This window comes from Melopsittacus undulatus, chromosome 5 (genome assembly GCF_012275295.1).
Source record: "Melopsittacus undulatus isolate bMelUnd1 chromosome 5, bMelUnd1.mat.Z, whole genome shotgun sequence".
In the NCBI taxonomy this organism is placed as follows: Eukaryota; Metazoa; Chordata; class Aves; order Psittaciformes; family Psittaculidae; genus Melopsittacus; species Melopsittacus undulatus.
The window spans coordinates 54,431,609-54,447,424 of NC_047531.1; the positions used below are offsets into that span (position 1 = coordinate 54,431,609).

General features: G+C 36.6%; 1 protein-coding gene across 3 annotated transcripts in view; it reads right to left on the reverse strand.

Moving 5' to 3' along the window:
- Positions 1–2,208: 2,208 nt before the first annotated feature.
- The window catches only part of DNM1L (dynamin 1 like), a 44,645-nt gene continuing 31,037 nt past the window's right edge, over positions 2,209–15,816 (reverse strand). For 2 of the 3 annotated variants that reach the window (XM_005144391.3, XM_031044902.2), the window contains 7 exons: positions 14,868–14,960; positions 13,171–13,227; positions 11,897–11,974; positions 9,508–9,672; positions 8,768–8,877; positions 6,273–6,432; positions 2,209–4,278 (listed from right to left, as the gene is read on the reverse strand). In XM_005144391.3, coding sequence (XP_005144448.1) covers positions 4,222–4,278; positions 6,273–6,432; positions 8,768–8,877; positions 9,508–9,672; positions 11,897–11,974; positions 13,171–13,227; positions 14,868–14,960 — 720 coding nt within the window. In that variant the 3' untranslated portion in view covers positions 2,209–4,221. The remainder of the gene's footprint in view (positions 4,279–6,272; positions 6,433–8,767; positions 8,878–9,507; positions 9,673–11,896; positions 11,975–13,170; positions 13,228–14,867; positions 14,961–15,816) is intronic. The other variant, XM_005144393.3, reaches the window with a different exon arrangement.

Here is a 15,816-nt window from a genome sequence, read left to right on the forward strand (position 1 = left end):
AGATGATTGAACTGTAATATGGTAGTACTTTCAGTAGCTTACCACATGGAGTTATTAGTATTAATATCTGTTTCTAGATCCCACTTATCTGCTTGTTAATGAGGTACCTCTATCTAATCACTGTTGTATAAAGAACAATGAAAAGTAGTTGAATTATTCCCACCCTAAAAAAAAGGTAGCTCATGGAACCAGTCTGTGTTGCTTCTGACTTTGTCTTAAGCTGCAGTAATAATCAGAACTATTCTAGAAAAAACATGGAGGAAAAAAGTCACAACAAAGGGTAGAAGAGGGGAAGGGAGAATTAAGGTCATCCCCTTCATAGAGCAGCCTTGTTCCTTGAATGGCAGAAGCATTATAGCAATACAGAAATATGCACCTAGGAACTAAATATACTGGTACACTCTCACATTAGCCTCCAGAGAAATAAAAATCAGATTTGACAGCTACTTTATGGATGCAGAAAATAAATTCCTAGTAAAAATGTTTTGCATCTGATCTCTCTCATGCCTTTCTTCTTTCATCTCTAAATGGTGCAGATATACAAATATCACCACATTTCAGCTTTTTTAAAAAAGCATTAGTGCCCACTTTGTTGAAGCATTAAAAGGATTTTATTTATTTTTACAAATACAAAATAAAAAAGGGAATTAAATTATTTGCATACAAGATCGTTCGTAAGATCCACAAACTCAAGGCAATTTAGCCTGTGCTTCCTCTTGATCAGCTCCTAGCAATTCAAACCCTTCCCTGATTTTACAAAGAAACAGCTTGATACAACCACTACTCTTTATGACTGTACAGGGCCATCAGAACAGAACACTTAAGACGAGAATTAAGGATGACCAAAAAATCTGGGTATTCTTTATTAGCCTAGTCTCATTTCATGTATACTCCAAAGCAGGCCTGTTCAGGTAATCAGAGACACATTGGTTGTTCAAATGTAAACCAGTAGTAAAGTATTTAACATGTCTACAAATATGTGATTTGGAAGTAGAAGAAGTCATTATTTAGGCCAGGTACTAAAAATAAAAAACAAGCAAAACAACATTAGTGCAGTACCTGGGGATAACAAAACCTGGAGGACTTGAATTTAACATTCTTGCAGCTAGCAATGAAGAGGTAAGCACTGAGAGGGCATGCAGCAAGGGAGCTATGAGAACATGAAAGCACCTTCACCAGTTTAGGTGTTACAGGATATAAAACCATATTCAGGTGGTCTGTTCTGTTGTAAACTGAAGAATCATCCAGCTCTCACTCAAAGCAGAGTTCTTGGCAACAAGATAAAGAGCACATGCTTTTGAGATCTTTAGTATCTACAGAAAGCACTAGCTAGCATTTGCTCTCATAGCTGAACAATTTAACTGTAACAAAAAAGCAAAACCCCAACAAAACCAAATCCCAAAATCTCAAGATAATTCAATTCAGGTTACCAACAGGGGCAAAGCAGGCTGACAAGTTGTTTACCCTGCTTGTATTCCATAAAACAGGGACCTGAGTTTACAATATCCAGTCTGGCATCTTTCAAAGAGTCCTCCACAGAGTAAGGCAAGTTTTATATCAGTTTTGTTAGGCAAGTTTGAAGCAGCACACAGCCACTCCCTCTTACCCATCTATTCCTCTAAGTGAAATTTGAACTGACTACTGAAAACCCCCAAGTAATTTATTGTCAAACTCTGTTCACAGAGGGATACTAAGTTTTAGTTACAGTAATACCACAGACAGGTCAGGTATTAATGTCAAACATTTACTTATCTAAACTTAGCGACAGTGGCTTTTTTCCCCCATGATTATGTATTTCACCGGACAGCAAGTTAAGGTAGCTAAAATTTGTGCATTGATGACAAAAAATATTTCAAGTTTAAACTAAGTAAGGTGGACTTGCAAACATTTGTAAACCATCAACCTAATCTGAGATTTTTTTCAACCACTGTCTTCATTATGTTTTGGGTTTTTTTTTTCCGTGTTTTTCCCATAATTTCTTTTAATGGTGGCAGTAACAGAAGTATTTTCACTAAATACCAGACAAGCTGTTTAAAAATCATTAATAGTCACTAGAAGCCTGTCTACACTATTAGTTCTGCAACTATACAAGAACTAACAATGTAGAATTGCACCAGGGCAAATGCAAACATACATAAGGCTGTACAAATATAGCTAGTTATGCCATTAATTTGTAAGACCATGTACGTCCTGCCACGTGAACTAAAAGTCAGTTCAAAACTTTATTTCCGGGATAATTAATTTTGTGTATTACCTATTTAATATCAGGATTGTTACAGGATGGATTTTTAAAGACTTGAATTAAGGATTTCAAATCAAGTTCATTTCTTGCCACTCAAACATTACCGAATTGATAGGGTCTGTGAAACAAAAAAGTCATAACTTTTCAAAACAAATTTACACTGGAAGTTTCACAAGATTACAGATCCAGTTACAAGTTACAGGGTGTTTTTAAATAAATGAATTAATTTGCTTTATGCAGCAGCATTTCAAAACACAACATGTCAGAGTATTTCGTCACAAGAGCCTCTTGACTGAATTTTGAGAGTTAAAACTTAGGTAGTTCATCTGTGGATGGCTCTACCTTGTTGCAAACATACTTCTTCCATGTCAAAAGTAAAAGGAAGAGAGGTGTCATGTGAATTCCAAACAGAAATGTACTGCTTTTGACAACATTATTAAGAGCTTTTGCTGTTCACCAGAATTGATTTGAAAAGTGGCTTGCACTTCATTACAGACACATTTTTCCTAAATTTGAGAACTACCATCACAGGATACAATGCAAGAATTTTAAATTACTTCCTTTGTATTCATTACTTGTAATGCATACATCATGACTTTTTAGGCTGTTTAAAGAATATATTTTTGTGTTCTGCACAGGTTGCTCTTAGGGTCATGCATAAAGTGTCCAAAACTTGCATCTGTCAGACTCAAATCCTTTTGCTTCCTATTTTTCATGCAAGTTGTGTTAAAATATTGGCAACACCATAGTAAACATTTTCACTTTTTGTACAAAAGTGAATCTACTTGAAAAGTACATGCAAGTTTGCTGACTGGATTTTAAATAAATTTTTATTCATAAAAATTAAAAATGTTTACTTTGTAAAGGCTAGTGTGATCAATATTTAGCTGTATAAATTATAATCAGAAGAACATAACTCATCAACTTAATTTCCAACATAAAATTCCCTCATTTTAGGATTGTCCTCAAAAAGGGGGAAAAAAAGCATGCTCCTTACAGCACAGTAGTATTTCCTCACAAGTAACTATGATCTCTGTTATAAATACTCCAATACAACAGACTTTCTGTCATACATTCCAAAATTTGGAAGAAGTTGTGGGGCTCCCCTTCTCCTTGGCCAACTTAAATCTATTTTTTAAAGAAACACTTATTATCCTGTTACAGTTTTGAAATCCACTTTTATTTTTCAACTCTGACAGAACAAATTTACTATTGGACAGTCCGTGGGCTTGGTCCCGGGGGAGAAAGGGGAAGGTGTTCTTGAACGCGATTATAATCCCCAACATTCATACACAAGATCCAGTGCACATGAAGTAACTTTGCACCTACATTTTAGTAGGCTTCTGTTGTTCGCAAGCTCCAGGCTAATCCTTCCTACACAATACTCCATTAATGAAGTTCCAAGTTTTGTCTGCAGTTTTAACATTTGAGGAAAAAAAAATGGGGACACACACATATTAATACGGTAGACATCTCTACTGTGCTATAAAATTGATACCTCAATCTGTCATAATGCATGCAATATAGTCATGAAAGAAAATACTCTGTGCTCTCTTCACAGTATTTAAACTTCTATTGTAAAAGCATCTTAAAACTATGCCACAAGACTACACCATCCATCTTAACCACAGGCAACCTGTTTAGCAAGTCAGGCACTGGAACTTTAATGTTTTTTCCCCAAGTTCAAATGAGACTGTCACTGAAACAGTAGACTTGGTCTGCTTTAATTTGCTCCAGAAAGCTGGTAAGGAAACACTTAGAGCCATTTATTACGTAGATTAAATACAACTTATCTTGCAAGATACAGCATATTTTTCTGTTTGCAAATCAAACCAGCTGTCTTTACATGAGCAGATTTACACAGTTGCAGTACACAGATGAAGAGTTCATAAATAAAATTCTACTCCGTATACCATGCCTAGCAATTTTCAAGTCAATATAACCTCCAATGCATATAAACAGTGTGGCTAGTACAGTCTTCACCACAGATGTGTCTCACGAATCTCTGCAATGATTTGACTGGCTCGCTGCAGGGCCTGCACACAAAGACAGAAAAAAACAAAGTCAGTTTTTACAAAGAGATTTCTCAGAGGTAACAGCAGCAGTCTTGGGAGTGCAATGTTAAAAATCAAAGCAAATAATTTTCATTATGAAATGAGTGGTACCTGCAACAACACTGATTAATAGCTAACTCTGAAGCCTTCTATCTGCAAAAGAGTATGCATGTAGAAAAAACTACAAAGCAAAACATAATAAAACAGGTCTCATTAAAAAATTTCCTTAGGTAATAATTAAAAATTGAGAACTGATCTTCCACTTAGAACTCACTGTCATCTTTCAACAACTTTGTCACTTAGAACTCATCATCGTTTCGAGCAACTTCTACATACTCGGTGTACCGTCAACACCTGTTTGTCTTAACATTCTGTATTTCTATGTAAATCCGCAAGAAAGGTAGACTTTTTCACTGCACAGAGGTTTAAAGCTTTAAACCTTTCTCAGAATAAGAGAAAGTGTGTGTATTTTGTATCATGTTCAGCATTCTGATGTATTCATTACAGTCAAGCCTGCTAAACTTTGCAAATTGAAAAAGCTTAGAATACCAACTAATATTAATATTATTTAAAGTATTACTTCAAGTTGGATAAATCTGGTCTGAGTTTGGTCCTGTGAACATCACAGTTTAAAACACTACTAACAGAGACCTGCCTTCACTCAGACATTGATCTTATATAGCAAAACTTCCTGCAGGTGGTCTTGGGCAAGCAATATTCTCAGAATACCCAAATCCCTCAAACACACGCAGTCTGGAAGCACTGCATGTGAGAGAGAAGCACCTCTCGCTCCTTCAGTGAGCTGAAATGGCAGAAGGACGATTTTCTCTGCAGTTCAGTGCAAAACAGCTTATTTCTGATGCAGATGATGCAGAAACTGATACACCACACAAATGAACAATGAAGAACCCAGTTCTGTAACACAGGCATGTTACAAATGCACTGTCTTACAGAAGCACACAGGGTCATCAAAAGTGAGTCCCAACATTCCACTGTTCATATTATGGGGTGCTGTCTAGATATACCAGCCATTGGCCAGCAGGCTCTGTGTGAAGCATATACATGAACAGCACTTAAAATACTGTAAGCTTAATTCCCTGTCCTGGTTTGAGCAGTAGCAGTCATTTTTCTCCTTCTTGGTAGCTGGTGCAGTGCTGTGTTTTGACTTTCAGGCTGAGAACGGTTGCTGATAGCAAGTATGTTTTGAGTTACTGCTCAAATGTTTGGTTTGTCCAAGGCCTTTTTCTGAGCTCATGCTCTGCCAGGGAGGAGGGAGGCTGGGAGGAAGGAGAGACAGGACACCTGACCCAGGCTAGCCAAAGAGGTATTCCATACCATAGCACGTCATACCCAGGATGTAACCGGGAGAGACCCGGAAGGGCTGGAGCTCTGGGGGGATGGAGGAGGTATCGGTCGGTGCTTGGTTGGGCAGGGTGGGGTGAGGTGTTGTATTCTCTTCACTTGTTACTGGCTTTATCATTATTATTTGTTGTAGTAGTAGCAGTAGTGATTTGTGTTGTGCCTTAGCTATTAAACTGTGCTTATCTCAATCCGTCGGGGCTACATTCTTTGGATTCTCCTTCCTAACTCTCCGAGAGTCAGGGGAGCAAGGGGGGGAGTGAGTGAACGAGCTGTGCGGAATTGGTTTAAACCATGACATTCTCCAATAGAGAACTGCTGGAAATTATAAAATTAAAGGCAAATTATTAAAACCAAATGTATAAAATTGATAATAACAGCAGATTAGAGCTTCTGCTTTCTACCCAAAATATAGTTTAAGTCACCTCTTCTGAAGTACTCAACCTACATGACACTTTCTGGTCACATATTGCTTTTAATTCTAAGAGAGAAGTAATATAGTGGCATACTTTAAAAGCAGTAAAGAAAAAAGGAAAGCAAGTCTTCAAAAAAATCTCACATTTATGTGGCTTCAACTTAATTAACTATTCCCATAAGTTCCTGATCTTTTTAAATACCTTTAGCATGTCAGCTGCCTCTTTCCTGCGCTGTGCCATGTCCTCAGATTCCGTCAGAAGGTCATCCAGCAACAAGGATTTATATAGCTGGCCTACCAGCTCACTCTGAAGAGTATCTTTCACATGGTTCACCAGAAAATGCATCACTGCTTTTGGCACACTACAAGCACAAAAAGATTGTTTCTTCAGAAAGGATTATTCAAAACCAGCTCTGGCCTAGATCGAAGAATGCACAGTGTGAGCAAGTAGCTACACACAATCTTGGCTCAAATTATCAGGAATTTACCACCATCATAAATAAAAACCCCTCTCTCAAGTAATTATAGTATCATATACAATTTAAGAACTGTTGAATGCCTTCCAAATAGTATAGCTGCATTGTAAAGACCATGGATATATATTGTGTAAAAAATCAGAATAAATTACTTTGCTCACTAGAGACCAACCAGAGTCTCCACTGTGCTAGGCATGACAAAAAGCTAAGTATTTCAACCCTAAAATCAGTTTTACTGTGTGAATGACAAAGGAGAGAGGCAAAGAAAGAATTAATGTATTTGATCTTACTTAGCAGATGAACTGGAAACAGGATCACTCAAGTTCAAACACTGGGCCACATTATCTCTGATATCTGAGAGCATAACACAAGAGCAATTTAAAACTGCAGCTGGAGAGTGAGTGTGAAAAACGTATTTGTCTGGAATGGATGCAGGCAGCAATAATCCCGCAGAAAAATACTACAAAATCTGTAGAGCAACACTTAAGCTCCATGTCAGGCTAAGATACCTGAAAGAAGCCACTGTCTCAGCTTTGATTTCCATGCCACTAAGCTTCCTTAAAAGAATTCGAAGTATTGCATGCAGCAGAACCTGATTTTCTTTGGGAGTTCTGATATGTATAGCAGTATTTTTCTGAAGGAGTTGGGGAAATGTTTACATAAATACTGGCAAAAAATCAAATCATCATACTAATGCAGTACCAAAATTTCAGGGTATTTAACACAGGATCAAACAATGAGTTAGTGCAGCTCAGATGTTTTAGGTTCTGCTACAAGTTATTTTTCTCCTTAGGGGCACAAGAAGCCAGGAGGAAGCAGAGGCAGGACACCTGACCCAAACTAGCCAAACGGGTATTTTCCATACCACAGCACATCACGCCCAATGTATAAACTGGGAGGAGTCACCCGGAAGGGACAGATCACTGTCAGGCTGGGTATCAGTCAGCAGGTGGTGAGCAATTGTGCATCATTTTTGTTTATTGTTTTTTACCTCTCCCTTTTTAGTTTTATATTCTTTCCCCTCATTATTTCCCTTGCCATTATCAGTAGTAGTTGTAATTTTACATTATATTTTAGTTACTGGACTACTCTTATCTCAACCCTTGGGATTTACATTCTTTTGATTTTCTCCCCCATCCCGCATGGAGGAAGCAGAAAAGGGGGTCAGTGAGTGAGCAGCTGCATGGTTCTGAGTTACTGGCTGGGTTTAAACCACAACATCAGGTTATTTCATCAGACTGACAGTAAAGTTGCTCCCAACAGAAAAATAAAACATGTTAGTTTTTACAACCTTGTTGTTGTAATTCTTAGCAGCAGTATTTTGCAAGTAGAGTGGACTGGGAGTTGACATATAACCAGGACTGACTCATTAAGTGTAGCGACCACATCGCTCTTCTCAAGTGTCCATAGCCCTAGATCTATATCAAAGTAATTTTCATGCCCAAATCAAGAGTTTTTGCTCAGAGTGCTGCAGCTGTCACTGCAGAATTAACTTGACAAGGATCATGTGTGTCAAAATTAAACCCCTGTCATGCAATACTCAAAATTATATTGAGGAGAATATTAGCTTGCTGGATAGAATAAGACTTCTATAGCCTCACAAATCTGCTCTAAACCTAGTTTACAGATTCCTGTATTTCCCCCCAAATTTCCCATATTTTTATACACATACACACAAGCCCAGTGAAGCTTTCATTCTTCATTGAAAAAGTATGACAATTGTTAAACAAAACTTTAAAGGCATTTTCCATAGTTGCACACAGCAAAAACGATACTTTTACGTTATTTCCATCCTTATAATAAAGTACTAAAAGGCTTAGCCACAGTAGTTCCTATCTGATCTTTGCCTTTGAAATACCAGGATGGCAAAGCTAAGTTCTGTCACGGCTACACAGCACGTAGAGCTCATTCTCTTCTTTTGCTGCAAATCATCCATGTGAATTGCAGTATCCTCCAGAAAATTAGGTATCTGCTAAATAATTAACCTTTTACTTACTTAATATAACACAGAGCAAGCCATTTGAGGAAGTAAGTGCTTCTTCAGACTTAATTCTGAGAATGGTCAAGTTCTACTACAGCTGCCCCTTCTAAAAAAACAAATTTGTATTTTCTCTCTGCTTATAGACATAAGAACATGATAAAATAACTAGATTATATACATGACTCTTGAGATACCACAACATTTGTATGGCTTAAACATTTCCAGGAAGTTTTGTTTTACCTGTCCTGAATGTTCTTCCTGACTATTAGGAAGTAAGATTTAATAAGTCGTTCAATCACTTCACAATCTCGCTGCTCCCGGGCAGAAAGCTTGCGTGCAACAGGTACAGGCTATATAAAAAATTAAAAACCTCAGTTTACTAATTCTGTTCATTTGCATAAGTAAATAAAACTCAAACTGTGGAGTCTAAAATAAGCTCTTTCAGTCTGATAGATGTAACCTGTCTTCTAACAAAGCTCTGATTCTTCAGTGATAAAGTTAGAGACATTTCAAAATCCAGATCTGTGGAACAAAGTCCAGAAGGCACCACTGCCGTTTTTTAAAAGCTCACTAAAGCAACTAAGTTCTCCAAACACTTAAAAGATCAACATCTATTTTAAACTTAAGTGGTTTTTGTCTTTAATGATTCCTCTCCTCTAATATAAAAATGCCAACTTCAGAAAAAACAAAGCAGGAATTTGAACTGAGACATGACCTGAGATTTGTTCCTGTACAAACAGCAGTTTAGACAAGTTCACTTGCACAGAAATTTGTGAAAGGAAGCCAGTTATCCCAAATCATAAGCTGAAACTGGAGCGGGGGGGAAAGATAAAAGGATTGGCCAAGAAGGAAAGCAGAGAGACTGGCTGGAGCTATAGTGGTAATTATTTACAAAGATATACATATTAGTAGCAAAGTTACAAGATCTGCATGTCAGGTGTTTTCCTTCCTGAGCCTGAACTACAAAGTTCATAACTCACCACATCTAATAGGTTTACAGCATGTCCTTTTTGAGGACTAGCAGGTAGGGCTGCAGCTGGCTTAGATTTTTCCTCTGCCGGTGCCTCTTCTGCTTTTGATTTCAGCATTCCTCTCCAGTTGCCTGTTCCAGGCTCCTGAGAGGTATCTCCCATTCCAGAAGCAGCCTGCACAAACAGCACAATCAAGAAACATTGGAGAGTTAGGACTTGGGAACTACAAAGCACTGTCTAATCAAATCTATTATTAAGCTATAGATAAGACTCACTAAAAATGAAATTTTCATATGTATATTCCCTTAATTCTATTCTTCATATTATTCACCTTTATTTTCCCTTTGCTGCTTACAGCTGACACAAAGTACCAGTGAGAAGATGGCTTCTAAAACTCATATTCTTCCTCATAACAGTATGAAAAACCTTCATGTAGAGAAGCTCCCCAGCATTTTAAGGGTCTATAAATCTATTCTGAAATATGGAATGGTCTTCCTAAATCTTTCACCTTTTACCACCCATCCTTGGGGTAATAGAATGTACACTATCAGGATCCTTCTGAAAGTAATTTTTGAAGGTCACCACAGTGATTTGGTATTTTATTTAAACTGAAGGTTCCTGCAATAACAGCTAAAAAAAAATAGAAATTCTATGCACATTTATGCTTTCAGGTACTACAGTTATGACCATATTTGTGCTCCCAGACCTCAGTTTCCAGAAGGGTTTTTTTTTTGTGTACCAAACCAGATCAAATTAAAAAAAAATAATAAAAAAAATCCCTGTCCTCTGGAAGATGAAAGTTTCTGGAATATACCAGGAAAAGAATGATTCGCTGATCTCCTGATAAAAGGATGTAACACCCAACTCTTCACCATCATGAATCACTGGATGAAAGGATTGTTAGAAGATGGCATCCACCACAGGATAAATCAGTATTATTACAAAAAAAAAAAAAAAGAACAAAAAAACCCAACCCAAAACTTCACAAACAAAACCAAACAAAACCAAAATTTTAAAATATCTCCAAACATACAAAACAACAACAACTAAAACCTCCAGTTTATTTTGATATGGAATAGAGGTAATTTTTATTGTGTACCTTTCCATAAGCTTCACATATGTTCTATTTACTACTGTGCTTTATTATACATTCAAGGTCATTCAAGGCTCTGAACTACTACTTATGCCTTGTTTCAGAGCACCAACAGCTGCATATTGGGAGGAAATCCTGCTAAACTGTGCACATCAACATTTAATTAAAATTGTGCGGCTGTTCAGAAGCAGTGTAAAAAATACACTGTAAGAATTCAAATCAACCTCTGCTAGTAAGAGGGAACCACTAGAAGGAAAACTCCATTACACTATTTCTGATTGCAAGACAGATACTCAAAATGGCAAAAATCCCTATGCCACTCTCGTTCAGTATTACTGTGTAGCCTCCTCTGTCTCCAAAGTAGTTTCAGAAATGAAGCCACGATCTTTCACAAGACAAAGTGGCGAATATGTACTACCTAGTAAAGGACAGTTATTCTGGGAAACATAAATTTAACTAAATTTGCCAGCCTCCTGCAACATAAGTCACAACAGTATCCTCACAGTAGCTCTTGATTTCTCCTTAATTTTGCAGCTTATCAGAACCCCTATACTAGGACAAAAGTAACAGTTAAAATTTTACTACTCACAGGATTTTGACTTTAACCTTTGTTCAGGACAGAAATGGCAGCTTTGCACTAGAAGCTGAATGTGTTTATGCAATAATGAAGAAAGCCCGAGACCTCTTGGAACTCCTAATACCCAAACTTGTGACTACTCATCTTTTCTGACTCCAAGTGAAAGCAATTAGAAAAAAAATCTTTACAGTAATTTCCTGTTATTTTAACATGAGAGACAGCACATCTAAAGTGTAAAAAAAACCACTACAAAACACATTTCACAAATATAAGTAAACCAGGGACTGCCCAACAACAAAAAGGAGGTTCAGTTTGAACAAAGCCTACAAAGATTCGCTGCAGGAAGCAGGAAACTCACATTTTTAACTTCTGTTCTTGTTCTTTAACTGTCAACACATTAAAAACATGCAGTTTAACAATCATGCTGAACACTTCTGATTAGAATACTGTTGCACCAAACAATCCATTGACTACAGTTTGAGGCAAATCATGCCATGTACTTACACCACAATATATTGCAACCAAGAGTTCAGAAATCAGTGACTTTGCCACCTAATGGCACATCTTGCCACTGCACGTACTAAAATCAGTAATGCCAAGCAGTCTATACTCCATAGGGCATACTGTATCAGTGACAGAGCACTAAATACAAACTGCTTTCCATACTATATGTGGTGCACAACAGAAATGTGCATGCAGTGCTTATAGGAAAAAAAATTGAGACAGACCTTGCCATCAGCCTCAGCAGAAGCAGCAGTAACAGTCTCCTGGGAAGCAGGTGTCAATACACCTGGAGCCTTAGCAGACTAAGGGAGGTAAAATATGCAGGAAGGGGAGAAAAAAAATAAAATTCAACTGAACACCAAATCTACCTAGCAAATTTCACACACTTTTACCTACGAGCATCTTTAAAAATCTGGAAAAGGTAATAGGTTGAATTTGAAAGCAAAACATTAATACAAGCAGAAAAAAGAAAACCCAAGAAAAGCATCTCCAAGACAAAAGAGCTACTAGACTTTCAATTCATTTAGCCTTCAATTTAATTTCAGCTCCTACACTGATGATATAAATATGAAGTCCATAAAAAGCAAGAAAAGAGCACTGAAAACAATCTTTAGGTAGCTACCTTGAATTCCTAATTCATCCATCAGCTGGCTTCTACTGATCAAAAGCAGTAATACTAGATTTATCCTGTGACTTTGCCTCACTTTTTAAGCTAACAAATTTAATGAACCAATTTCTGTTGGCTGTCGTAACTCCTTTTACAAACTGTAAGGACCTTAGAGTATATTATGTTTATTTAGATTCTAAATACGTCACATAATATTAAATACCTAACCGTCTAAAATTCCAGCTGATTGTCAGACCACTGAGGTCTACAGCCAAGCAATCTTTCCCATGACACTTGGTTCTTCGATCCACATACTTATTTGTCACTGAAATAATCCCAAAAACTGGTAAAACTAAGCAAGCTCCAGATACAGAATACATGACTTGTTTATGATGATCAACTGAAAATGCCAACTCCACCATCTTCTAAAGAAAACAAGACTGCAATAAATTGCAGTTTTAAGAGAAACTTAAAAAAAACCAACAAAACAACCACCAAGTCACTATGTGGCACACTGAATATTGTAAATAATTTATCTTCCAAAATCAGTGTTTTGGCCATAAATATAAGCATGCAAGCCTTGACTCCCTCTTTAACATCTGCTGGCATCTTAAACCTTACCTTAGATGACATTCAAGCAAGTGTAACATTAATGTAAATTTAGACCCAAGTCATCAGAAATCCTAGACTTGAAACCTGCCAAAACCTGAATCTTTCAAAGAAGAAAAAATAACATTCCATTTCTATCTTATGCAACGGAAAGAAGAAAGACAATACCTGGAAGCTGCCAAAACTTATCAGGGTAGCATATCAAAGTTTCCAATACTTCGACTGGATCAAAGGGGAATACATTAAACTTTAAATTAATAAATAAACCCAACATCTACTTACCTTGTCTCGTGGCACAGCAGAAGGCAATTCCCGGGCTAATCTGTTACGCCTTTGTTCCTTTAAAAACAATCCAGCAAGACCTCAATTATGTATTGCTCTGTATCAACACATACATAAGATTCATATTTTACATGACTTACATTTTAGAGACAACACTAGTAATTTCATCTCCTCCACTGTCACATAGTCATACTATGATCTTATGAAAAACTCTGTTATTTGGATAAAAATCCTCTGATTACCTGGTCAAAATTAAATTCTTAATATAAAAATTCTTGCAAAACTTTTTGCAACATGCTGTTGCAACAGTGCAACATACAACAGTGTGCACTTGCAGCCCAGAAAAAGCCAATCATATCCTTGGAACTAGATGATCTTAAGGTCCTTTCCAACCCTAACTATTTATGATTCTATGCTCTATGATTCTATGCAAAAAACTACAGCCTTTAAAAAAATAAGATCAAAGCTACACAGTTTGGCTCACCACAGGCCCTACAGCCATTATTAAGCTTTAAATCTCCACAGTATTCTAAAAGGATGTTATTCTGTTGTCATCAGGGTTAACTATGATTAACCCGAAAGGAAGAAGGAGGAGGCAGAATTCACTTTATAGCAAAACAGAATGTGAAGCAATCAGGACAAAGGTCTGATTTTTCTTGAAATTAAGAATTAGCTGCGTACTAAAGAAGGATAAGATGCTTTATGTGCTTTGTTTCTTCAAAAATTTCAATGTCCAGTTCAGAAAAATGTTAGGAAGGAACCAGTTTAAATAACACAAGATAATACAATAATCTCATATGGTCCAACCTCACAGTGTCCTAATTTCTGAACTCACGGCATTTTGCATACATGTTGTTTCTGAATTCAATTCAAGAACAGTCTATCAAAGCTAATTCAATTTCATACCCAGTCAATACAAAATTTACATATAGAAAAAAGTTAAATGTTAAAACTAAGGAGCAGAAATTATAACATAAGCATTAAAAAAAACCCAAAAAAACAGTACTATGAAAGAATGTGTTGGATAAGCAGGGGAACAGAAGAATATTAGTGAGCTCTTAGATCAAATACTGCAAGAAAGAATTTCAGATCAGGTGTAGAACAACTGCTTCTCTAGGATGATAACAGCAACAAGTATTCTCAAAACTGAGCATGTAAAAAAGAAATATTGCTAAATTTGTAAACGGCTTATGGGAGATTAATGGAGATAATTGTTTTAGGGAGACTGAAGCGTGTCAAGACAGATTCAAGAGCCTGAATAGAGGAAAAAATATCTGCGGTATCATTTCACAAATGAGAGGCACATTGTAACTATTAATGCATTCTGTCAGAAACAAAATGCACTTACCTCAACATTACAGAGTATTTCACAGCTGTCTATTTAAGGTTTCTCTTCCCAAAATTTCATTTAATAGCCAATATGCAATTAAAGTGCCCATCTTGTTTTCCAGACAGAAATACAGATTTTTTTTTCAGTGAAATATCAACACGGTTATTGAATGTAATATGTAATAGAAACCTAACAAATCAACAGGTCACAAGACTATACACCATATTTGTAATGCATCACATTTTTATACTTGAAAATGCAGAACCATGTTTCACTGAAATGAACTGAAGCATTTGTTCTTTTACCGATTATTTAGGCCCTCACTTAAAGGAGTCTAAAGACTTCGTAAGAGAACATATTTTCTTACCTCTATGTTGTTATTCATTAACCCACAGGCATCAGCAAAGTCTGGATGTTTGGTATTGATATAAGCTAACTCAATGGCCACTAGATTATGAACCTGCAATGCAATGTGATTCAGAGTTCAAAAATTCTGTGAGTATATCTAATGCTAGTGAAGAGCAATGACCTACAATCTTAGAAAGTATAGTTAAACTGTCTGTAGCAAAAGACCATTCTTGCTGCCCCAAAGACATTAAAGTTCTGATACAAAAGGCTAGAAGGGAATTCATTCATTCATCACAATGCATTCAGACCTTCAGCTGTTTTGCATGTTACATCAGTTTAACTAGTTTGCTTTGTCGAGCTAACCCCTCTCCAGCAATAAACAGAACAATTTATAGCAATTTAATAAGCTTTATAGTAATGAAGTGAGTTAGCTGTTCAACCTTCAGCCACAAGCCACATAACATCTGACCTGGTGAGAGACGTCTCAATATGGGGGATAACGAGCATAGAAAAAAAAAAATCTGCTTTTCACAGCAAGCATAGTCAATAAATAAAACACTTTGTTTCATCCCCAACAAACAGCCTAAAGCAGACTTCCATATTAAAACATATTTATTCAAACTCAGAAGCTGAAGCTTTTGTATTCACTAGCTAAAAGGCATTATAAGGAAAAATCAACGTTTTCTGTTGATTTATCTCCTAAGCACACAGAGTAAGGACTATAAATTAATTTTCATCATTGCATCCTGAACTCTACAGTAAATGCATAGCTTTTGTTACAAAGGAGGGAAATATACCCACATCAGAAAGACTAGGAGATGTTAAATCCAAGTTTTAACAGCATTCTTCTTGGCAAATTGAAACATAGAGGACAGTAAGATAAAGAGGCTTCCCTCCATCCCTTAGCTTTTTTATATATCTAACTTTTAATATAGGGGAAATTTCAAACCATGTAGATATTAAATACC